Genomic DNA, 24703 nt, shown 5'->3' on the forward strand with positions numbered 1-24703 from the left:
CATGATAGCCCATATATTTTTTTTTTTTTTTTTTAGACAGGGTTTCTCCGTAGTTTTTGGTTCCTGTCCTGGTCCTTGTAGACCAGGCTGGCCTTGAAATCACGGAGATCTACCTGACTCTGCCTCCCGAGTGCTGGGATTAAAGGCATGCGCCACCACCACCCGGCTTAGCCCATATATCTTATGACAAATTATACGCATTCTGTTTGGAAACTGCCATAGAGCAAATTAAAGTGAACTTCTCATAGCTCACACCTGCTACTGCACACATCCGGTTGACTTTAAAGGTAACCCGGCTGCATCTTGTCTCGGGGTGGGGGGGGGAGGGGATTTCAACAATGAAATGTTTTAGATGATCGATATACATTTTTGTCAAACCAGTTTGACAGCCTGAAGTGAATGTGTTCTGTAACTGTGAAGGTGAAGCCAAGTGATATTTGGGGCATGTTAAACAGCTAGTAATTTGCTAAATACTTTCGGTCTATCTATGAAGACATTTTATTTGAAATATGATGCTCCTAATAAAATCTTAGACTCAGAGTTTAACCTTTCTTAATAGAATCTATTACATGAAGAAAAGTTTCACTGAGGTCAATGTGAGGTCACTGTTGATTGGCCTGGATGAAAGAGTCATTGATTGTTCCAGGTTACTCATGAGCAATAACAAGATTTGGGACTTGGGGGTTTGAAGGATATGGCAGGGACTGGGGCAGAGAGAGACTGCCGGAGTCCAGTCTTCCCAGAGAAAACCTGGTTTGTTCCGAGACACAGGATGGTTCCTGGGTCCTTTCAGTCTGTCCCCTTAGCATTTGCCATAGCACACGATCTTAGAGGGTCGCGTAGGAAACCGAGGAGAACATTCGTGAAAAGAGGTTTGTGCTCTGCGTTGCCCCTACGAGCCTCCCACAACGATCCTCCGGCTGATGGCTCCTGGCAGGGTGTAGATGAAGAGGACCAGGAAGACGATGAGGATGAGCAGAATGAAGGCGATGATGATGTACTTCTTGTAGTTCCGCCAGATGAGGTGGTACAGGCACTTGAAGGGGCTCACGAACCACGAGAAGGAGGTGTCTGGGCGGCTAGGGAAGAAAGCAGGGAAGGGGTCATGTTCAAAACCCAGGAGTCCCAAACTCCTAAGGAATACTTCTGATACTATCTTTCTGAGGACACATGGGAGAAGTCTAAGAATAGGGACGAAAGGCCATTCTACAGTTTACCAAGTGGTCCACAATGACTCCTTCCTGGGGTTAAAGGTTACTCTGAATAAAACCAGAACCTCATTAGAACCCAGCCCAAAGGCCACATCCTTCATCCCCTCTCTGTCCCTCTATGACCAGCTCAAGTCCACCTTCTATATGAAATCTACCCTAACCACCTCAGTCCATCAGGAGTACTCCTCACTCTGAATTCCTGCCTCACCTTGATTGGCCCTCTTTCTGAGCATAGTATATTTGTCTTCAATATTCTCATAACTATTTTATGAGTCTCCTAAATAAATGGAAAGCTTCGGGAAGATAGAGCTTATGCCTTATTTTTCTTTTGTACCCTCCAAAGTATTTTTTGTTTTCTTTTTTTTTTTTTTTTTGGTTTTTCGAGACAGAGTTTCTCTGTAGCTTTGGTGCCTGTCCCGGAACTAGCTCTTGTAGACCAGGCTGGTCTTGAACTCACAGAGATCCGCCTGCCTCTGCCTCCCAAGTGCTGGGATTAAAGGCGTGTGCCACCACCGCCCGGTTTTTGTTTGTTTTTTAATTGAAAAAAGTTTCTCATACAAATAGGATGATGATAGTTCTCCTCCCCAGCATCTCCCAGATCCTCCCTGCCTCCCCACCCATGCCCTTTCTTTCTTTATTTAGAAAATAAACAATAAAGTTGAGCCAGAATAAAACAAAGAGAGAAAGAAAGAAAGGAAGAAGAAAGGCATGCACATTAAGTCAGACAGACACAAAATTTATAAAACACAAAATTGGAAACTGTAATATTACAAGCAAAAGACCAGTAAGACAAAAAAAAAAAAAAAGTTCAAACAAAGCAATACGTGACAAAAAAAATTCTACAAAAATACCATTGAGTTGGTTTTGTGTTGGCCATCTATTGCACTCATGGGCCTGCCCTGAAGTATGGTTTATATACCCAGTGAGGCTCCACTGGAGAAAACTACTTGCTCTTTCGCAAGCAGGTATCAGTTGTAGATGGCTTCTTGGTTAGGGATGGGAGCCTGTGTTCACTTCCCCCTCTTAGCATTGCGACCCCAGTTTTGCTCGAGCCTGTGTGTGCTGCCATGGTCTCTGTGAGCAAACACAGGTTGGAATGGATGCCTCTATAAACAAGTTGGAGGTAGTGAGTAACTAAACACCCGTTATGTTCCTAATGTTAGGAGAGGTGGAATATGGGTGCAGAGGGGATCCTGCACCCTGGGTCTGGGAAGAGATAGGGCAAGCATAATTCCAAAAGTCATTTTATACACTTATTTCCTGGACATTCAGTTTTTAATGGGTACGCAACCAAGAATCAGGTGCAATCAAGTATCATTATTTTTCTAAAAATTCTGACTCTGGGCATTTAGTTTTTAAAGTAATGATGCGTCAGAAAGAAAATGTTTTCATCATTAAAAAAGAAAGAAAAGCGGCAAAACTAAGTAGATTATCTGCTTGTGTGGTGGTGACCAAGCTGATAATGGATGGGCACAAGTTAATCTGGAATATTGTGCTATTCTCAAAAACCCTAACTGAACAGCTATAACAGTGAAGCAAAAGTTTCTGATCAAGTGTGAGAGGGTTAAGTCAATCCTGTCAATTTGGTTAGAGAAGCCCTAAGCAATTCCCATACACATAATTGAGGGAAAGGAAGGCTGGTGAGGCACATTCCAGGTGCCTATTACTGCCCCTCTGCAAACAGTCTGGGATCTTTAGGGCGTTTTTTTTTTTTTTCAATTAGAGAAACAATAAACTCCACAGGTTGGATGGCACTAACCTCCCGAGCCTGACTCCTGAGTTCTCTGTGCGGTAACAGGAGATGCCGGGGCATCAGAAACCCCCGGGGCTGCAGAGGCCCTGCCCTTGCCCCAGGTTTCCCATTACAGCCCAATCAAACTCACTTGGGCTTGGCCAGGGGCTCGGGCTCCTTCCGGGCTTTTCCAACAGGGTTTTTCTCGGCTTCTTCTGCTGTGACCAAGTGGAACTCAGCTTCAACCTTGCCCTGCACCAGACAGAAACACCAGCCTGTGGTGGCAGAACCGACTCTCCCAATGTGCCATCATATCAGAGATTGCCAGCAAGCCTTTTAAGAAGTATCTGTGAGTTTTGGTCCTGGGAGAAACCGTCTTGTGAAGGAAATCATAAAATCCGCAGGTGGGGCTGGAGAGAGGGCTCAGTAGGGAAAGCATGAAGGCTTGAATTCGGATGCTGACCGCCCACATAGACGCCTGAGCCGGCAGCATACATGACTCCAGTAGTGAGGACCCAGAGACAAGTGGACCCCAGGATCCCACAGGACAGCCAGTCTAGCTGAAACTGCAAGTTTCAGGCCGAGTGAAAAGACCTTGTCTAAGGTAGAAAGTGACGATGAAGACACTCCAATGTCAACGTCTGCTCTCTACGCATGCATACCTGGGCACATGCACCTGCGCACACGCGTGCACACACCTGCATTAGCCGTGCACACCATCACCACCACAGAGGCCCGTAACGATACTACTGCTGAGTTTCGTGTATAGGAAGGGTCCCACGTGTATAGATAGACATAGATATATAGACACAGATATTCCGCGTGGACCACTCTGGTATCATTAATATGGGAATAAGTAAGACTAATGATAGAAACTGCGCGGTCATCAGAAAGGGAGCTAATGACTCGAGTGGCAGGCCTCTTGTGCCAGCTACTTCCTTTTCCATCCGTTCTCAAGAGGATATTGGTGGCTGTGACCCTGAATTTTCAGAACAGCTTCTCTGTCACCCATCATTTATTGTGTGTGTGTGTGTGTGTGTGTGTGCGCATGTGTGCGTGTGTGCATGTGCTAATGGTGTCAGAACCAACCTTCTATTTTAGAACCACCCCCTCCTCTACGGCTAACAGCCCCTCCGATTTGGAAGTTGTGATGCCAGGCGATTCTCTCAAACACCATGGCAAAGTTATTGACGGTGATGTAAATCCTGGACTGGAAAACTGCGGTGCAGAAAATAAAGTCGTTCTTTCTTGTTCAACTCTGCGTTCACTACATGGCAGGTCCTCTGTAAGCCAGCGCCGGTCCAGGCTCTGGTTTGCTGGAACTCCTGCTCTTAGTGGAAGAGACTGTTCTCTCCTCCTGCCTCCTTAGATCGGGTGCACTGAGGTCCGAGGTGATGTGACAGGGAGGGGCAGTGGAGCTGGCAGGAGACTCAGGTGTCGTAGAAGCATTTTTAACAAATGTAGTCTCTGTCACAGCTTCTCTCTTGGGGTCACATATGGACTAGAGATTATACGACTATTTGGTTGGTTTCTTAGGCCACTCCACCATGTCCTGTGATTTAGAAATGTCTCTTAAGGGCTGGAGAGATGGCTCAGCGGTTAAGAGCACTGCCTGCTCTTCCAAAGGTCCTGAGTTCAATTCCCAGCAACCACATGGTGGCTCACAACCATCTGGAATGAGGTCTGGTGCCCTCTTCTGGCCTGCAAGCATACACACAGACAGAATATTGTATACATAATAAATAAATATTTAAAAAAAAAAGAAATGTCTCTTAACTACATGAATATGTGTAGTCTCTCATTCCCATTGAGAAATTATGGCAACCAATGACCTACCTGCAAAGTACTCGGAAACATTCTAAGACTAGAGGAAATAATAACATATAGCTTCTATATGTTAGTCACTCTTCTATACAATTATCAGCATTTACTAATATACTGAATAGCTCAACTTGCAGTTGTACATCTTGCCTCTGGCTCATGTATTCTATTATCTCTGGGTCTGTCTCAAAATGAAGCAAGGTAGCTATTCTTTTTGTAGCTGGAAAATCGAAGCCAGAGATCAAACAAGGTTTCCAAGGATGTACATACAATAAGTCATCCAACTAGAATTTGAATCCTGGTTTGCAAGACAGAAAGACTCCTGATACTTCCATGGTAAGGAACTGCCTGGCAACTTATCCATTCATTTATTAGATACTGGATTAGAAGGTTTAAAATGTTCTCCTCGGATCATTCCATAATCTCTTCATGATCCCCACCTAATGGTGCTTGCCTCCTTGAGTCTTGATTTCCCCGTCTGCCAGCCACTCTAGAGTGAGCTGACTGTAACATCTAGGATGTGCTAACAGCAGAGTTAGGGCTCTGGGGAGCTCCTTAAGACTAGGTGATTGGAAGAAAGCTAAGAAAGCAGCTTAAAATTCATGGCAAAGTGAGTAATCTCATTACATAAGCAGTGCTTTCTTCCAGGCCTCTTTCATAGGCGGCCCAAGCTCTGTTGAGCAGTGTTATGTTCTAAGAACTTCATCCAGTTGCTCTAATTTGAATGAGAGTCATCTTGAGAGGTGCTAGCCAATTACTGAGTTCTGGAATTCTTGGAACAGGGTCTAAATCAACAGGGAACACTCAGGATGAGGGTAGAAAAACCATAGCAGCCTTTTTATACTCTACTGCTTAATAATAATAAGCTCAGCTCAGAGCTCTGTAACCTGATTGGTTCTTCATATGCCTATGATCCATTTAAAGTACCCAGAAAAGCAGACGACATTTCCGTGTTCATGCTGCAGACAAAGAAAGTTTGGAGATGCTTGCTAATCTCTGTCCCAGTTATGATGTGCATCCTGCGTCCACTCACTTCATGACTGTTTGTACGTCCAAGTGACTCCTTGCTGAGAAAAACAGAGAACTTGGAGCAACATGGCAGGAGGGAGAGAGAGGCAGATAAAAACATGAATGAATAAGAGATGCGAGGTGGACTGAACTCAAATTATGAATTCAGATCTTGGGGCTCTCAATCAACCTTTGGGTCAATCCAAAGCAGCACTAAATGTTCTAGTATTCAGAAATGTTATTAGTATTGTGTGTGTGTGTGTGTGTGTGTGTGTGTGTGAGAGAGAGAGAGAGAGAGAGAGAGAGAGAGAGAGAGAGAGAGAGAGTCAGAGAACAGCTCGCAGTAGACAGTCCTCATCTTCAGTCCATAAGAGTCTTGGTAATTGCACTCAGCTGCTCGGGCTTGGCAGCAAGCACCCTTACCCACCGAGCTATCTTTAATATCAATTAATAACTGTGCCTTTTCTGAAAAGCTAGGAAGAGATTTCACAGTCTTTGCCATCATTCTGGCATTAGTATATGTATTTGATCCCAGTTTATGGACTGGAGATGGATAGCTTGAAGATAGCATAGAACAGCACAGCTCAGCATGGACGATAGTTGAATGGATATAACCTAGCGATCTGCATTGAAACAATGTGCCCTTGAGTGAGCAGCCTGTCCTTTCTAAGACTCAATTCTAAGGATGTTCGTAGTATGAATATACCCCCTCCACCCTCCTCCAGCTTCAGGCACACGTAGGTGAGTCCAGCAGGTCCAGAGTGTAACCGGAAATCATAAAAAGAAGGCTGAGCACATAAATTCTCTCCTCAGCATGGAAGTAATTCATATTCATAATCAGCTATTATGAAAAGCCTTGTTTACTCCAGCCTCGGGAAGGCAACAGGGAAGGTGTGCCTGGCGCATTCTGATAAACACTGCTCCTTGCCTATCTCCGCACCCAGAGGGCTTTGCTTCCTACTCTCTCATCAGTATTCAGCCGCACACCAAAAAGAGCTCTTAAGCTAATAATATCCTCCAGATGTAACTTAAAATCAGGGTTGGAAGGAAAGAGAAGAACCACAGACAGTTTGGAGAGATTACCCATTAACCTCATGACATCTGTGGATGGGAAAAACGGCGAGGACAGGTCCCTGTAGAGAGAGTGTGGATGTTCCGTACCACGGCTACTGTTTACAAACTTCAAACTTCAACATGCCGGGATCAGCTATCAGGTAAGTGCAGAAGAGACTGCGTTCAGAACAGACACACCTTTCCCATCAATAATTAATTATTAGTGCTCATTAAAAGGCAACCCCACTGGTATTAAAGGAGTCATGTGCAAAACATATTCATGATGGAATGCGCATTGGTAAAGTACTTTTAAGGAAAAACTATACACGGAGAGTTCTGGCTTGAATCTGAAATGTACCCCCTCTGTGCATTCATGTTTTCAGGGCTTGCTCCCTAGCTGGTTATATGGAGGCTTCAGGAGGCAAGCTCCAGACCGTCCATCAGCCTCATCCTCTGCTTTCTGGTCCACCAGGACGGGAACAACTTTTGGCTCACATTTTCACCACTGTGTTCCCTGCTGTGATGGACTGAAACCTTCTGAAACTGGGAGGCAGGATCAATCCTTCCTCCTTAAGTTGTTTCTCACAGCAAGTCCATGTAGCTGATTCATATATGTGTGCGCACTGTACACACCCATGTTCTCAACCTAGGAATCTCATTTCTGAGTATCCGAATTAAATCATGATTCAGAATTCAGAAAAGGTTTTTGTGCTAAGAGTGTCCGTTATTGAACCAACTGCTCAAGCTGTCCTGTGTGCTTTAGCTAGGTGTCTCAGACTCTTCTTGGATGATGATGATGATGATGATGGTGATGATGATGATTTTGGTAATAGGTCTGAAGTTCGCTAATTCTGGCAGAAGATGATATCTCGAGCGATCCCTGCAGCCAGCTTGTACTGACTCTGAGGACGGTGCACAGCACACTAGAAGCTGTGTTAACCCAAGTGTCTAAATTATACAGCTTGGGCTACCGACAAGCAGCTGACTAGTCTGGTGTCAGACTACTGTAAACAAATCCCTTCACCCCTGCCAGAGACGGGGCACAAAACCACCCAACAGTCCCAACAGTTTGTGGACAATGTATATTCACACTTTTGAGATGGGGTGCAGTGGGGGAGCCCCACTCTGTAACTCAGGCTGGTCTGCAACTTACAATGTAGTCTATGCCAGTTTCAAATTTGGAGCAGTCCTCCTGCCTCAGCTTTCCGAGTGCTGGGAGGACAGGTTGAGTCGTCCTTCCCAGCACTACGAATAATATCAAAGCCTGAGAGGACCACAAAGAGCTGGCGTTCGAGAATGTGCCACAGAACACCCCTGGGGCATCTAGTTCAGCCCTTGCGCCTTAGAGGCCTGGAGGCTGACATTCAAGAGACAGAAGGTGGCCTGAGTGTCTTAGCTTTGCCTTTACCTGAGTTTAGAATGAAGTCACTTCACATTCTCCCTTTAGGATGCATAAGGGGGAAGACAGACTTTAAAAGACTTAATTCTTTCTGTTAATGACAAGGGGAAAAGACCAGGCATAGAACCATAGACCTGAAGGGTCACGAGTTCGAGGCCCACCTGGACCATATAGAGTCCTGTCAACAGCAAACAAACGAGATAAACCTGTCAAAAGGATTCTCCTCTCTTTCTTTTTCTTAGAGCATTTACTTTAGAAGAGCTATAATTATAAGTACTAACTCTTCTCTTTGAAATATATACAAATGCCTTTGAAAAGCCAGTAGGCTTTATCCTTTAAATATTCAGGCTCCATTTATTGAGTTCTTTGTGGTTGAAGCACGCTGGCTTGGGAAAAGAGGAAGCAGGCTAGCTCTGTGACTAGCTGGAGCTGGTACCCTTGACTAAACGCGACCATTTGGCGCTGGTCTCTGCAGGGGCAGTGACACAGAGGTCAGAGAGCAGAGGCGGGGACTCAGGCTTCCACGGTAACATGTGATCCCCCGCACGGTTGGTGTGTATTTTCAGCCCTTCACAAGCTGTCAGGTACAGCCGACTGTTGTTAGCAATACTTGTCATTGTGACAGACAGACCATGCTCCACCGTGTCAGCAGGAAGCTAGAGGCTGCTTTTCTAGTTTGTCTTCCCAAGGGACAGCAAGCTCCTTGAGACCAGTATCAGCTTCCTATTCAACAACCAGGGATACCCCTAGGGAAGCCCTGTCAGGAGGACACTTCTTGTAACTACTGAGATAAAATGAATAGCAGATAGACTAGCTAGATGACCCATACTCAAAAAAAAAAAAAAAAAAAAGAAAGAAAGAAAGAAAGAAAGAAAGAAAGAAAGAAAGAAACCTCACAGTAAACAGAAACAAGACACATGTAATTAATAGCTCTTAACTTAATAAAGAGCCTTGATCACAGATTGCCGAAGTCCGTTATCTTGGTCAGTTCACCAGAACTATTGTCTATAAATGATCTGCAGATCAGGCCCCATGGCCATCTTTTTGAGAGAAGAAGATGCTTCAGAAAGAGTAGATACCAGGGCATCAGGCCAGCAGCTCCCAGGGGCTCCCTTGCTCACACCCACTGAAAGTAGAGCAGAGAAAGACTAGCAGGGGAGAGTCCTGCTGCCGGCTTCAGTACCTTGATCCAGCCTACCTGACCACGCTCATCCACAAGCCCTCTGTCCCTACAAAGAACCAATGGGATGAGGGGGTGGGGTTCAAAGAGTGTAAGATAGAAACACCCTGCTCAATAGCTTTAAAAGATCATGGACTGCAATCATAGGTGGGCCAATATGAACCAATAAACTGGCCATGCAGAAGAGAGAGAAAATGCCCCCTCTTTTGGAAGTTGCAAAAGGATGGGCCGACGTTAAACTGGGGCCCATATTTGGAGGTGAAGGAATGAGGAAAATTACACCCGACTTGTGCATTAGCCATGGTTTTATGCATAATTTTGAGAAATGTTTAAAAAATTAATGCCAGGGGCATGAGTTCAGGTGAAAAGAGGGAAAATCAGCCCAATGGAGACAGCTTATAAATCAAGTAGGCTGCGATATGAAAGGATTTTTAATGCATTTATAAAGCTTTAGAAAGTCTAGCTTCTTGACAGAATCTTTGCTTCAAGGGCTCTAAAAAGTCATGTCAAAGCACTTAACTGGAAGCTCACAAAATGGCCCGCTGAGAGAGCTCAGGGCCCCTGATCACCCACCACCAGCAGCCCACCTCCTACAGCCGTCATTTACCGTGAGCTCTTTGCTTTTCGCAAAAGGCCACCAGCCGCGTACGCGCTTTTGCTGGAATATGGAGATCTTGTTCTCCTCGCTTGCGTTTTCAAACTTGGACAGATCGCAGGCTTTTGCAGATTTGGCTGCCCGAGGGAAGCTGTTGAGATTCATTTCCAGGGAGCCTGCGAAGAGATGGCCCTAACAGTTACGGAGGGCTTCCCTGTCACTGTGGATCAGCACAGACTCCTACGCTCACTGCCGGCCGTCCCCTCAGCCTCACATTGCACGAGAGATGTGCTAGCTAGACGAGCAGGTATAAATGGGATGGACACATGTGGCCGCCAAGATGAATATCATGGCAGCGGGTAGACGGCAGAACAGAGTGTCACATGAAGCTTTGGGCTTCAGTTTGGAGGGATGTGACTACGGGGCGTCTTCCCGGCTCTACGTGGAGTTCACTGGATTATGGACCCAGCTTGACCAGGTTTGTCGTACTTCAGTACTGATCTCCCCCATAAGAGTCTCCATACAGCATCTTGCAGGTCACACAGTCAAAGTTCTTCCGCCTTTGCATCTACCCTGTAGGATAGAAGAGGGCCTCCCAGTTCCCTACAATGTTGCTTCAAGGTAAGATAGTATCATAAAGGAGTTGTGTCTCACTTTGATGACTTTCCTATCATAAAGTAACATTTGTAAAATGTGAAACTTTAGAGCGTGTACATCAGCTTTGTATATTATATATTTTATCATATCACCAAACTGGCCATGGCTCTATAGAGTAGTGCCTAGCCCTAGCCTGCCCGAGCCTCCTGCACATATAAATGTGCATCTTAAAGAAATAAGATTTTCCTCCCACATTCTGTTTTGCTTAGTGCATCTCCAACTTTCCAAATCACAGATGGTTTCAGCGTTTTCATGGTGGCAGCGTTGTTCACTGAGTGTCCCCATGTATGAGGACCTGTAGTAGGCTCTTTTTCTTAAAGATTTATTCTATTACTTTATTTGACATGTTTATGTACGGACTTGAACATATGGATGTGTACCACAGTCGTGCAGGTGTCTGTGCAGGGCACCCAGTCCCCTGGAACTGGCGTTTCAGGTGGTTGTGAGCCTCCTGATGTGGGTGCTGGGAACCAAACCCAGGGTCCTCTGCAAGTGCAGCATGCGCCCTTGACTGCTGAGCCATCTCCCAGGCCCCTCTGGTTGGTCATAACCCATCAGTAATGAACTCAAAAGTTTCACTGTTTGTTAGTGTTATATAGAGACCAACTTGCCTGAATGTGTTAGGCACCTTTCATAAGCACAGACTATAATTTTGCCAGTTCCCTAGTAATGGCTGGTTGGACTGCTGATATACATATATATATATATATATATATATATATATATATATATATATTGTAATCACAGATAGCACTAAAATTATTGTGCTCATAACAAAGTCACACTCAGCCCTCCAAAAGCTAGGGCGACATTCTTAGCATTAATGTGTGCTTGAGAAGGCCACGGGCTTACCCAGGAAGTCATCCGAGGAGAGTCTTTCAAAGTCCCAGACCTGAAGCATCAGCACGGCAGGAGTCTTACACTCCATCTTCTCCAGGGAGAAGATGTTCTCCCGCTTGGTGATGACCATCTGCTTTTCAGCTGGAAGATACTGGAAGGGAAACAGGAACCGCCAGTTGAAGTTCCCTTCTCCAGTCAGGGAATTGTAGTGCACATCTGTCTCCTGCTTGTCGTCCTCCAAACCCTTGATCCACCTGCAGAAAGAGAAGGAGTGCGTTACTCGGGATCAAGAGCGGAGCAGCCAGCCTGCGCCGCAGCCTCCCGTCATAGGTAGCTGGGTTAGACCGGAGTTTCCATTCTGATATGAAAGAGAAAAACTGGGGTCAAAAGGAAGACATTCCAAAGCAGGCTGCGTAAGTGTCTTTGATAGTTTATAGATCAGACGCTCCGCGCAATTAATATGGGAAATAGGACGTGGACGTGCGACTGGAGCCCCTGTCGTGCCAGGAGTCCTCTTTGTAAGGACGTCCGTCTCCACTCCAGAGTTTCGGAACAAGATTACAATGAAGCCTCTAAAACTGGGTGGTTAGACCTCCTGTCCTGGCTGGGACTCGGATGCCCCTCCTCCCTGGCTCTGGGTCCTGACCGTGCAGTGGGTTTGAGTCACTGTGCACAGGGATAGGAGTGTATATCAGGGAGTAGATGGGCTGCTCACAGCCATTCAGCTTCCAAATTCTGTCTGCACCCACTCCCATGTGGCCACAGGTCTTGTCTTACACTGTCTGTAAACGTTGAAGCTGATTGGGGCTTCTGGTTCACAGGGCTGGGGAATTACATAACACACCTCTTAAGGACCTTGGGGACTCAGATGATCTGTGATGATCTTTCTTCTCAGTATTATCCATTGCTTTTTTTCCATGCTAAGAATAATTCAAACTATATGTAGTATCCCCTCGTCCTTCATCCATGGTTAACTAACTCAGAACACAAGTGCTTTTTATTCAAACTAATTGAGAATTCAAACAACCTGTTTTCTTTTTTTTCCCAAAAGATTTATGTTCATCATTTTTCACTATGTGTATGTGTGTGTGTGTCTGTGTGTGGGTAAGCACAAGTGTGTGCCAGTGTCCAAGGAGGCCAGCAGGGTGTTGAATTCCCTGCAGCTGAAGTTACAGGTTCCTCTGGGCTGCCAGATGTGGGCAGTGGGAACTGAACTCAGGTCCTCTGGAAGAGCAGTATGTGCTCTTAATGCTGAGCCATTTCTTCAGGTCCCAAACCACCTGCACCCCTTCTCCGCCCCTCCCCCCAGGGATGATGAAAACCCTTCTCTTCACAGGGGAGCGGTACCATTTGGGTTTGGACACACTTAGTTAGCGAAAGACGCAAGAAAATGACAGCGAGATAAAACAGTGGGATGAGAAAATGCCTTGAACTATGAACAGCTGGATGGAAGGACCCTGAGCTTCCAAACCCTGAGAAGCGAAAGGCCAACGTAGGAGGAAACAGGAAGAATATACTGCTGCGTGGTGGGGAGAGACAGAAAGAGAGAGAGAGAGAGAGAGAGAGAGAGAGAGAGAGAGAGAGAGAGAGAGAGAGAGAGCGAGCCTGCAGGAGGAGAGGCAGCTATACCAGGAGCTCCCTAGAGTACAAGAAGAGAAAGACTAATTTAAAAAAAACAAATCCAGGTGAACCATTGGAATTAGCAATGGGAGGCCTGTGTTTGTGCCGTGCTGGGGAAGGAGCCAGGCCCAGGCAGATGAGAGATGAGGGAGAGGAGAACAAACACAAACACCTTTCTATACATCTTAGTGGCCAGGACTTGGAAGTTTCTGAACTCTTCCATATTGTGAGCAACGATAAAAATACCACTCTACAGAACACATTAATCTTTCCTGAATGTGATTGGAAAGCAATTTCAGACAATTTGGATTCCGTTCTTCAAATACTATTCTGCTACTTCAATTACTCCTTCTTTGTCATAATTCATTCCTCTATTCTCATTCTGGAAAAAAAAATGAGAATTTTGAACCACCGGGCTTTGGCTGCCTAGTGTATTTAGAGCACAAGGTGCTTCTTGCTCAAGAACGGCGGAGAACTGTCACCATGAGGCTGTGATCAATTAATATTGGATTCTGTCCTCACCTGCTCCCTGACTGGGGCCTGAATAGAAGCTGGCCCCAATTATAAGCAAGATATTGAATGCTTCCCCCCAGAGTCCTAGGCAAGGATCTATTTTCAGTTAATAGTGCCAGAAAATGGGAAGGCCTAAATTCCACCCTTCGCATTAGCTTTATGATCTGCTAAACACACGGCTCATCCCTCTATAACACTCAAGTTGCCCTGCCTGTTTCAAGTTGAAAGACAGGACACTTAAAAGACTAGTCATCCAACATGTAACTGAAAGATAGTTCAATAAGATTTACTCACTGAAAATGTTTCTTCATAAAATAATTCTTAGCAAAATGAACAAACGAGACAAAGTTTTCTCACAGAAAGATGACCTTACCTAACTGGAAACAGGATAGGTTCTTCTGTGCAACCCACGAGGTGAGGCACAGACTGGCCAGAGATTGAAGAGGGGGAGATGGAGAGAGGAAGGATGGAACTTGTGGGGGACCTTACCCTTTGACATAAATATCACTTGACTTTTGACCCGTGAAGATATTCTCGTCTTCTAAGATGACATCTTCAGTATTCCAGATGGTCACCCTCAGCTCATATCTGGGGTGAAGAAACACAGCGTTAGGTAAACGACCTTGAAACAGAGCCAAAAAGCATTTGGTTTCTGGAAGCCTTGAGTTTGTCAAGTCCATTAGCATCAGCACTGGAGGCTGGTCTGTCAGAACCATGTAGCTCCACTGGAGATCTCAGATTCACCAGGACATGGGCAGGGCAGGGTAGCTTCTCCTTCTATGGGCCAGCATCATCCAGATGAAAAGCTTGAAATGCAGAAGCCTCCGCTTTACCCACCTCCATCACGACAACCCATGCACCACTGTCAGCGGCCAGGTGGAGAGCGAGGTGTGAATGCTAGCTAGCCTATCATCTCCCATCTCAAACCCTGTCATCTTTTATTCCAGGACCATGGTCTCCTCCCCTCGGAATGGGCAGACTTACCCTTTGGGTTTCCTTGGTGAAATGTCAACGGGAGGTCCAAGCTGAGGCGTATCTTTGGGAAATATGTCTACCCACATCTGTAGACGGCCCTTGTCAACAAAAGAAGATTTCCTTTAGCTTTGAGAGAGGGCAAGACATGAAAACCGACCATTCATTGTTTTCAAACAGCCTTTCAAAGAAATGGATGTTAGACATGATTTGGTGTCTTTGATACATGTGGCCTATTTGTTAACAACAATAGAGGCATCTCTCTCTCTCTCTCTCTCTCTCTCCTTCCTTCCTTGTTTCGATTCTTCCTCCCTCACTTCCTTCTTTGAGCTAGACCCTCTTATAGCCTAGGCTGACCATGAACATACTATGTACTTAAAGCTGGCCTTGAACTCCTGATACAGCTCTTCAACCTTCCAAAGTCTGGAATTAAAGGCATGTACTACCATGCCTGGGATAACATATCTTTTATTAACAATTTACTAGTGCATAAGTTAAGAGCCAAGGAAAGGCAAGAACACCTTTATTGAGCCTCTACCCTGCAGCGGACATGGCACTGTGCACTTCATGCATGCTGTGTCTTCAACTCTTGCCCATCAGTTAAGTCTCAAAGTTTCTCAAATGTCCAAGTTCTTCCAAAGGACTTTGATAGTTCAAATTATAAAAATGAAAACAAAACAAAAACAAAAGCGGCACTTCCCAGTTAAGTTACAGACCCCTTGAACTCTACTAAACCTAAATATCATGCCAGGCTCCTTAAGACAGATTTGGGAGTTCAATGGATCCCTTTTATCACCTTCCCAATGTAGGCACATTTAATAAACCTTTCTCTGCTTTTCACTGTGACTTTGATCGATTTGCCTACTGAGGAAGTGTCACCAACTCAAACTCCCTTAAGCTCTGGCCTTCATAAAGCTGGGAAAACTACCTGCTCCAGTCCCGGCTTATCCTTGTGGTACAATGGTCGTGTTTCTATGTGCTCAGGAACCAGTTTACACCCAACCTCAGGGATGTCCTCCCAAGAGTGCAACACCTTGAGGGCCAAGTGTTCATAAGACTCCACCATCTCCTCTGCAGGGAGCAAAGACAAGGAAAGAGGCTTGTTAGATGCCATTCCTCCAAAGAGTGAGGGCTGTGGAAGCTTTCTCGGTTCTTCCTGTAACAATCTATCCTGGAGATACTAGGGGATAGGAACAAAGAAAATGGAAAACAGGAAGAGCTGGAGTCAGCATAGTATGAAAGAGAAAGACTGAACAAGGACAGAGACCTGAGATGAGTCAATGGACAGAAGACAGAGACAGCAATAACACCCTGGAGTGGGGATTCGGGACACATACACACACACACACACACACACACACACACACACACACACACACACACACACATCCCTGGAGATCTCCCAGGCCAGAAAAGATAGAAACCAGACACTAAAAAGGGTATGCTTGATAACATCATGGTAAGAAGGCCTAGAAATCAGGGTGGCCTTAAATAAAATGGGGGTACAAGCTGTGTTTGTGGATGTCTTCACTTTCCCTGGGATCTCCCAACTATAAACACCTGTGCTTCATTCCACCAAAGGAGGTGATTCATGATTTAAAGGATAAACACACTGGTGAAAAGAATATCACAAAGCAAGACAAAGTTATTGAAAGAACAAAGGCTTTTGACAAAGTTCATTATGGTAGAAATTGGATACAAGATAATTAAACCTGACTTCATAGAAAGGGACCACAGACACAATTGCCTGGTGGCAATAATTACATTGGTAAGAGCTGACAGAGTTAGACAATCGATGAATAAAATCTTTGTCTTAAAGTTTAATCCCTCAGGAACTGACCTTATGAACATAATTTCAGATTTTTAGTGGGAAAACTGTAACTATTCAATCATTGTTTAATCAAATGTAAACTTTTGACCAAATAATTACATCACTGCAAGAGTATAATGTGAAGAAATTTTTTTCAGCAGAAATCCACATCAGTATGCCGCCAATAACACTGTCTAAACAGCAATAACTCCACAAGCAAGAACCTGCAGTGTGTTCTTGGGTCCAAAATAATGAAGTAAAAAGAAATAAAATTGGTGGACGCCCATAGTGCGAAGCAGCCTCTACCACCTTAGCTTGCTTGACTCTGCAGTAAAAGTGTGGAAACTTTATACCAGAATTGTGTTGTGCCATTAAAAATGCCCTTCCCCCCTCATCCCAAATCTGTGGTAGCTTCTTTGAGATCTTGAGGGTGTGTCCCATGATACTCGTGGAAAAACATGCGTCTTTCAATGCTAAGACAGTTGGGTACAGCACTTGTGGGGTAGTAGCTGGTACCCAGTGTTTTGCACTGTATAATATTCACTGAAGGTTAATTGTTTGCTTTGCACATTTGCAAGTCCTTAACAATTAACGCTCGCATGCGGCAGAGTTAGCAGAACTTTGTGATTGGGAGTGTTTGTTATTAACCTCCTTAGTCTTCCGTTTTTTTCCTTCTGGGAGCAAAATTTCTTTGGTAATCAGATGACCCGGTGTCCCCAAGCCTCAAACACTACTAGAACCAGTCTCCTTTCTTTCTTTCTTTCTTTCTTTCTTTCTTTCTTTCTTTCTTTCTTTCTTTCTTTCTTTCTTTCTTTCTTTCTTTTTTTAAACAAAACAAAACAAAAAACAAAACAGCTGTGTTCTTGCCAGCCACAAGGTCACCGACCACAAGGTCACTGACCACAAGCACTGTGAGAAGGCAGAGGAGGGAACCAGAGCTCAGTGCTTATGGGAATGTGGGAAAACTAGGACAGCCCCCAGAAGGCAGTGTGCAGATGCCTTCAAAGACTAAAATTTGAATTGTTTGATTCAGAAATTATACTCCTGAGCACATACACGAAGAAGTGAAGTCAGCACACAAAGATGGTATCTGTACCCCGCGTCATTTGGAACAGCCAAGGAACAAAATCACCTAACCATACATTAACTAGTGAACTGCTAAAGAAGTGTGGTATGTGTGCACCATGGAATAGTATTCAGCTGCAGAGGGGATTAAAAATCCTACCAGTAGTGACAAAACAAAAGAAAAAGAAAAAGAACAGCTGCCATCAACAGATCTCGGCCGGGAGTTACCAGAGTCTTCCTCTGCGAATGCCGTTTTCCCGGAAAAGACCTGATTGCCGATCTGTATCTTCCCAGGACGAAAGTGCGGCCCGTCCAACTTGTTGTCTTTGCAGAGCTTGGTTAGGATCTCTGTGGGTTTAGACGTGTCCCTCCAGGCATTGTACCCTTCTCTGAGAAGTGGAGGAAGGACAGATGAAGTGAGGCTGGTTGCCCTTCGGGGGATCATCCTCTGAGACCCCCCAATGAAGGCTCAACTCAAGTGTGACTGTGTGTTTTCCTTCACACCGGCTCACCCATGTCTACACCTGGGCTAGTGTGCTTTTGGCCTTGTTCCCTTTTCTCCTCTTTCTAGTCAAGCATCTTTTCATATATATGAACAGCTTGTATGTCAGACAGGGCCTGTAAGCAGCTTTGACCTAAGACGGCTTGCAGGAAATGTCGAGTTTTATTTTTTAATAAAGTGATAACTCTTCTTAAAACAACACCGAAGTGAAATTCGCTCCGGCCAGTCTCTTCCTGCTGCTGTGGGTTCCAGGCAAGTTTAGCCACTGTGTGCCACGTAAGAGCAGAGCCCAGCTTGTTACCTCACTGTCTCTCCTCCTGTCCCCTCCCTTCCGTCATACAACTCGTCTTAAAGACTCTTGCTTGTCCCAGGCAGAAGGTTTTGAATTACAGAATGAAACTACAATGAATGTCTATATTTTCCTAGCTGTAATTTGTAAGATTTTTGTTTAAAAATTATAATCAGATTCAACATACTTTAAAAAAAATTAAGCTGGTAGCCTACATTTAAAACTAAAGTAGAATTGCTAATCTTTCTAAAGAATGTTGGCTCCACTCTTCATTCAGTTACAAACTCCCCCAGCGAGTTCTGGGGGAACTGCAAAGCTCTGGAAACAGTGGCACTAAGCACATACAGCTGTTGTTTATAGAATGCTCAGACACCGAGGTTTGCATTGTATTAACCCTTCATTCTTCATCCAGCACCCCCCCCCCCCCCACACACACACCAGGGAATCCCGACCACCGGACACAAGTGAACACACGTGCAATCCACAGCCTGGCTCTTTACTCTTGAAGAACCCACCCTGGCGTTTAAATCGGAGCTGCTTCCCCAGTCAATCACATTGGCCCTCCAACACATGGAACAGTCTCCCCAACCCAGCTCTGCTGATGTCTGCCCTCCTAGAGGTGGATAAATGCATGCACGGTCCAGATCCCCGCAAGAATGCGGCCCTGGGACACCCACCGAGTCTCCAAGGAGAAAGAGCTTACATTTCATACTGGCTCTGCAGACCACAGATGGCTCTGTGTTTGCTGTAGAAACGGTTCTCCAAGTCGATCTTGGTCTCCCCGATGAGGTCGTCTGACCCAATCATGTCATGGTCATAGATCAGGACAGAGAGCAGGGACTCATTGGGGAAAGTGGCTTGAATTTCAAATGACCTGAGTCCAAGCAGAGGGCTGGGAGTCAGCAGTGTTTGGCAGTATGGAGCTCCACCAGCTTCTTTTCAGTTAGCTAACTCTTAGGGTGGATGCCCTGGCTGGACCAGAAATTCAGTCAGCACTGACAGGAATCTGTGTACTTTATTATCCAGGTACAGGTACTTACGTTTCCTTTGTCAAATTTCGATAGACAATGATCTGCCTTTTCACCAGCCGTATCTGAGAGTTGTTTATTCAGGACTTTGGCCTGATTTTCAATCTGATTTTGGACATGAACTTTCTGGCTATTAAATATTGTGGATGTTACTTAAACTCTTTCACCGTCCTTGAATGAAAATGAGAAGGAACAGGACTTCTTTATGACACAGTGTAGTGGTTAGATGCAAGGCTGATCATACAACACACAAATTTCACTTCCTGGTTTTCAGCTCAGACCCAGTTAAGAATATCTTCATTCCTTTCTGCCACCTCTTTATCAAGGAACACCAGCAGGAGCTCTCAAAAAGAAAACCCTGCTGATGGAAACAAAGAATCCCAGGCTGTCTCCGCAAGACTAATGACCTTGAGAACAGAATAGCGTCCTCTGATTTCTGCCACACTGGAGCTTGCGCTTGGCCTGTAGAGACTACATATTTAATGGCTGTTGCTTTGAGAAATCTATAGCCAATCCCTCTACTTTGTAGATAAGGAAATCAAAATCTAGAGAACCTAAGCGAAGAATCATAAATCAGCCCTTCCTGAAACTTGTGATGGGATCCTGAGTCTAGTGTAACAGAGACTGCAAACCGTCTAAGAGACAATTACCACCCCCCCACACACACACAGTGAGAAAAACAGGCGGTTTACAGTGCCAGGGATTATAACTGATGGAGTCGGCTCTAAAAGGTCCAGGCTGCACAGGTGCTCTTCCGGGATGAAATCCAGGTGTTCTTCATCTGTTAAGCATGGTAGTGCCTTCAAATCCATGGCTATTCTGGAGGTACATCAGGAAGCAAGCACCCAACATCCATCCCTGAGTTTTGCTATTACCGTGGTAACCACTGGGAAGGGCTTAATAAGGGCTTGGCGGACCCTGGCAATGATGACAGAGGATGTGACGGCCCTGGGCCTTCTCAGCAAGCTGTGCTCATAGTTTAACCTTGCCTGAATTTTAACTGGAGCTCTCATCCAAAGGGTTTGTGAAACCACCATACTAAGATTGGATTCCTGGAACTCCTAGGTTTACATCATATGGCAGCGATAATGCCATTCGATGTGATTGCTAGAGGAAAGATCACCACATGCGCAAAAGCTGAGGCAGTGAAGGTGTGCACAGGTGCAGAGGTTCAGAGGTTCAAAGCACAGATGTCCCACAGTTCCTTTGTCCCTTCATTCACTCCCTAACTTCTGGTGTTTGTCACACAGCCTCTCTGTGACAGACAGGTCCTAGGAGTGGAATAATTTCTAGTGGGCGGGACACACAAGAAAGTGACAGAAGATGAGGTAGAGTCACAGGCAAAGAGTTGTGGGTGAGGGTAGATGGGCACAGAGAGACGTCCCTTCACCTGGAACTAGACAGCAGACAGTTCTGTCGCTAGACCTGGAACTCAGCCCCGCCCTTCCATGTTTCTACAGGATGTGCAAGTGTCACAATCCTCCATTCATCTTTCCCTCGGTAGTGACAGCATCCCTGCAGACTGCAGAGAACCTGACACAAGATGGAGTCTCCATAACTGGGAGTGGTGTGTGTGTGTGTGTGTGTGTGTGTGTGTGTGTGTGTGTGAGAGAGAGAGAGAGAGAGAGAGAGAGAGAGAGAGAGAGAGAGAGAGAGAGAGAAGTTCTTCGGGGAACCAGGAAAGTGGGCAGATGAGGGTCAGCTAGGACCAAGACCTCCAGAGGGAAGCGAGCCATCAGAGTCAGTGGGCTATTTTAGTCACCCAAGTTCAGTAATTGGGGAGCCCATTGTTTCCAAGGCGACAAAGATTATGGGAAACTTTGAGAGCTGGGAAGAGCTGCCAAAGACCGTGGTCACGCTCAGCGTTAGAAGGATGCAGTCCGAACTGAGCTCCCCATGAAATGAAGGAAGTTTTGTGTGGGTACCTCCTCTTTCCCTCGCTCATCTATTCTTTCACAATAAATACATATAATTCAGCACTTAGTGTGTGCCAGGTGCTCACTGTCTGCAGTGCTGGGGAGTAGCAGTGGCCTACATGAGTTCAGGCACAGACAGATCTGACCTGGTAGAGAGAAGGTGGTGGTGAACAAACACACAAGCAAGTAGACCTATGCCGGCAACAACGAAGGGGAAAGGAAGGCAGCTCCAGGAGCCAGGGTGTTAGCAGAAGGGGCTGTGACATCCTCGTATGAACACCCCAGCAGGTGGTCCTGTCAGGAGGGGGGTCCCTAAGTCATGGGTTAGACACACCACCTTTTGGGACACAGGAGGACTGAGACAGGAATGTGTGTTCTAGAGTAACTATGAAAGATGAATCCCGCCAACCATCTATGTCTGGAGAGACTGTGAAAGTAGCCCCGTGAAGCTGTGTGCAGGTGGGAGGCACATCCGTCACACAGACCTCCGACTTTCCAGAGCCATAAAATCAGGCTGAGGGAGCAAGTCTAATTTACATCTAGGAATCCCTAATGGCAAAAAATGTAGCCGTGATTACGTGAGTGGCAGATCGCAGTAAAGGTCATCTCTCGATCAGAGAAACAAGGGCACACTTCCCTGGTACCGTCATTTTAATCGTTCCCATTAATCCAGACCGGCTAGGTCGTTTATTGTCTCATTTCCTCAGCAGCAATAAAATCTAAGAAGCTGATGTTAATCAAATGCCATGGGGTCCAAAGCCAATACAAATAGATATATGAATTTATAATATGTCTAGTGGAGATTCATCCCGTGCTCTTCGTTCCTCAAGAAGAAGAATTTAAACTTAGTTAAGCTATTGCTACAGTATCCAAGGAGGAGAGGAAGGTGGCAAATGTGTGTTGAACACTGACTGTGCTATGGATGTTTCGCAGGTTCTTCCAAAGGAGTCTAGAGTCGGGTGTCACTGCTGCTTTATAAAAGAGGAAAGCTCCAAGGAGACAAAGTTAGCTTCATGAAGTTCCAGAGTGTACATGACAGTGAAACCCAGGTTCCAAGATCAGTGGTAGCCAGAGCCCAGACTCAAACAGGAGACACATATGATATACCATTATAAGGTCAACTGGGTATGGCTGGAAGGATTGCTCAGTGATTAAGGGCACTCGTTGCCCTTGTAGGAGGACCTGGGTTTGCTCTATAAGGCTATAAGGCTCGCATTTTTAGCTATTTTCTTTTTCTTCAGCTAAGGCTCATTCTTTCCAAATCAAGTTTCAATGCAGGATGAAGCAGTGGAAGTCATTATACTTTGTGACTTTCATAGACCATTGCAGTGAAAATTATATAATGTCATAAACTAGGCATTGTGAATTAAAACTGCTTGTAGCTCAATATGTGAATTCTGCAGTTACTGGGCATTTGATCCATTATTTCAAGCTGTGTTTTAACAGTAATTTGCTTTGGAAATTTTTATGATTATGATCCTTATTACTCATTTAAATAAGCATGCTCTCTCAAGCCTGAACTCATATGCCCCTCTTGGGTTTCAGTTTTGAATACACTTCTTAACCTCTTTGTATTTTAGATGTCTTGATTGTAGGAAGAAAGCTCTCGATACAGAACTAAGAGGTGGCATCTGTGACCTTTCAAGGTACTCTTAAGACCTAGGAAATAGACATAAAACTACTTGCCTAAAGATAAGTACATACCAAATCCCAAATAGGAAAACTTCCTACATTTTGTGGCTTTTTGGTGGCTGTTATCAAGAGCACAAGCTCTTGATTCAATCTTCAGCTGCTATTTTACCTAAGACACCCCTCCACGTGCACCCCATTTCTGCCCACCCTTCAGGAAGACAGCAGCAGCCAATGCAGAAAGGACAATACAACGCAACTGGGATGGCCACTGACCTTCCAAACACTGGATTCAGTTGTTTGGGGATGTAGTTGTCCCGGTCTTTGATTTCTGTTTTGCCAAGTCTGAGGACGATATAGGGGTCTGATTTGCCGTCTGGATCTGCTGGGCTGAGATTAAATGCCTGGGGAGGACAAAGAAAATGACTAAACCGGTGGCCTCAACCATGGCTGCACGTGGGCACAACTGGGTGCCAGGTTCTGTCTTGAGATGTTCTGGTTTTCTGGGTCCTGTGCTTTGGAACTTTTCGAAGTTCCTTAGATTTTTAGAATGCAGCCTAAGTGAAGAAGCCCTGCTTGACATCCTAGTCTTGCTGATTTAAAAAAAAAAACATATTGGCATCATCTTTGTCTGCTGCCATCTACCCAGAAGAAACCAGTCATTGGCTCATAGCAGTGAGGAACACAGTGGAGTGGGAGGCAAGAAGACATGAGCCCGTGTTCTAGCTCTAAGTAATTGTGTCATCGTGGGCAAGTTATTTTGTTTCTGGATCTTCCTGTGAAGCCATGGCCCTAAAGACCCTGCCCAGCACCAGGGGTTCCCAAAGTCATTACCCTGTGAGTCTTGCCTATAACCATGGTTCCCTGAATGATGGTGTGTTTCAGTTCATGAAGCCTAGTGCCAGGCTGGCTGGGCCTGAGGCTGTCAAAAGTGGATGCGGTGGCTTCCATGGTAGGGGGCACTAAGTAAGACATGGCATCAAAACCGAGAAACACGGAAGTGAAGAGAGCTGAGAAACAGCCCCGCGTTTGAGACTGTCTCCTGCAGACAGAACAGGATAAGCACATCAAGCTACATATTTAAGAATGTTCTCTAGAGATTACTGAGAGCCAAAGTTTGTAAACAGGTCACATGCCAAAGCACAGTCGAAATAAGTCACGTCCCTGTTTTTCCTTGTTGAATCACTGACGTTTAATTCTCTACAGCAGTGAACTCTAATACAACCTGTGTGCTTTGCTATTCCTTTGTTTATTTTTTAATTTATTATTTTACTTTTTTATTTTTTATTTAATTTATTTATTTATTTATTTATTTATTTATTTATTTTGAAATCCAGTTTCTTTGTGTAGCTTTGATGCCTGTCCTGGAACTAGCTCTTACAGACCAAGCTGGCCTCGAACTCACAGAGATCCGCCTGCCTCTGCCTCCCGAGTGCTGGGATTAAAGGCGTGCGCCACCATAGCCCGGCTCCTTTGTTTACTTTTATGCTTCCACTTGGAGCTAGGATGTGGTCTCCATGAGAATGAGAATTCTGTCCTGTTCATTGCTTTATCTCAAGGACACGGAACAGGGTCTTCTTAATATTTGTTACATAAACAAGTGATCTATCCACTCAAGAAAACACCATCTGACCACCAAAAGGAAAGAAGTCCTGTACTGATCTGGAAAAATGTCTGTGCTATCTTGTGAAGTGAGAGGAACACAGTAAAGAACTTTGATTTCTTTTTGTATGCATTTTTAGTTACTGTTTAAACACCTTTTTAGTATTTATTAAATTATTTTAAAATCAGTGGATTAGTGATTGTGTGTTAATAAGTGATAAACACACACACACACACAAAATTACTAACAAAGTCCATGCC

The 24703-nt window shown here is 45.0% G+C and overlaps 1 protein-coding gene across 1 annotated transcript in view; it reads right to left on the reverse strand.

Annotated features, from left to right (window-relative positions):
- Positions 1-474: 474 nt before the first annotated feature.
- The window catches only part of Fer1l6 (fer-1 like family member 6), a 136820-nt gene continuing 112591 nt past the window's right edge, over positions 475-24703 (reverse strand). The window contains exons 34-43 of the mRNA XM_050145363.1: positions 23117-23244; positions 18971-19141; positions 17705-17865; positions 15530-15672; positions 14614-14702; positions 14119-14217; positions 11509-11750; positions 10012-10175; positions 3095-3195; positions 475-1079 (exon numbers count right to left, since the gene is read on the reverse strand). Of these exons, the coding sequence (XP_050001320.1) occupies positions 893-1079; positions 3095-3195; positions 10012-10175; positions 11509-11750; positions 14119-14217; positions 14614-14702; positions 15530-15672; positions 17705-17865; positions 18971-19141; positions 23117-23244 (1485 nt within the window). The 3' untranslated portion in view covers positions 475-892. The remainder of the gene's footprint in view (positions 1080-3094; positions 3196-10011; positions 10176-11508; positions 11751-14118; positions 14218-14613; positions 14703-15529; positions 15673-17704; positions 17866-18970; positions 19142-23116; positions 23245-24703) is intronic.

This window comes from Alexandromys fortis, unplaced genomic scaffold (assembly GCF_014885135.2).
Source record: "Alexandromys fortis isolate MF-2015 unplaced genomic scaffold, M_Fortis_MF-2015_v1.1 scaffold_2_1_26212458, whole genome shotgun sequence".
In the NCBI taxonomy this organism is placed as follows: Eukaryota; Metazoa; Chordata; class Mammalia; order Rodentia; family Cricetidae; genus Alexandromys; species Alexandromys fortis.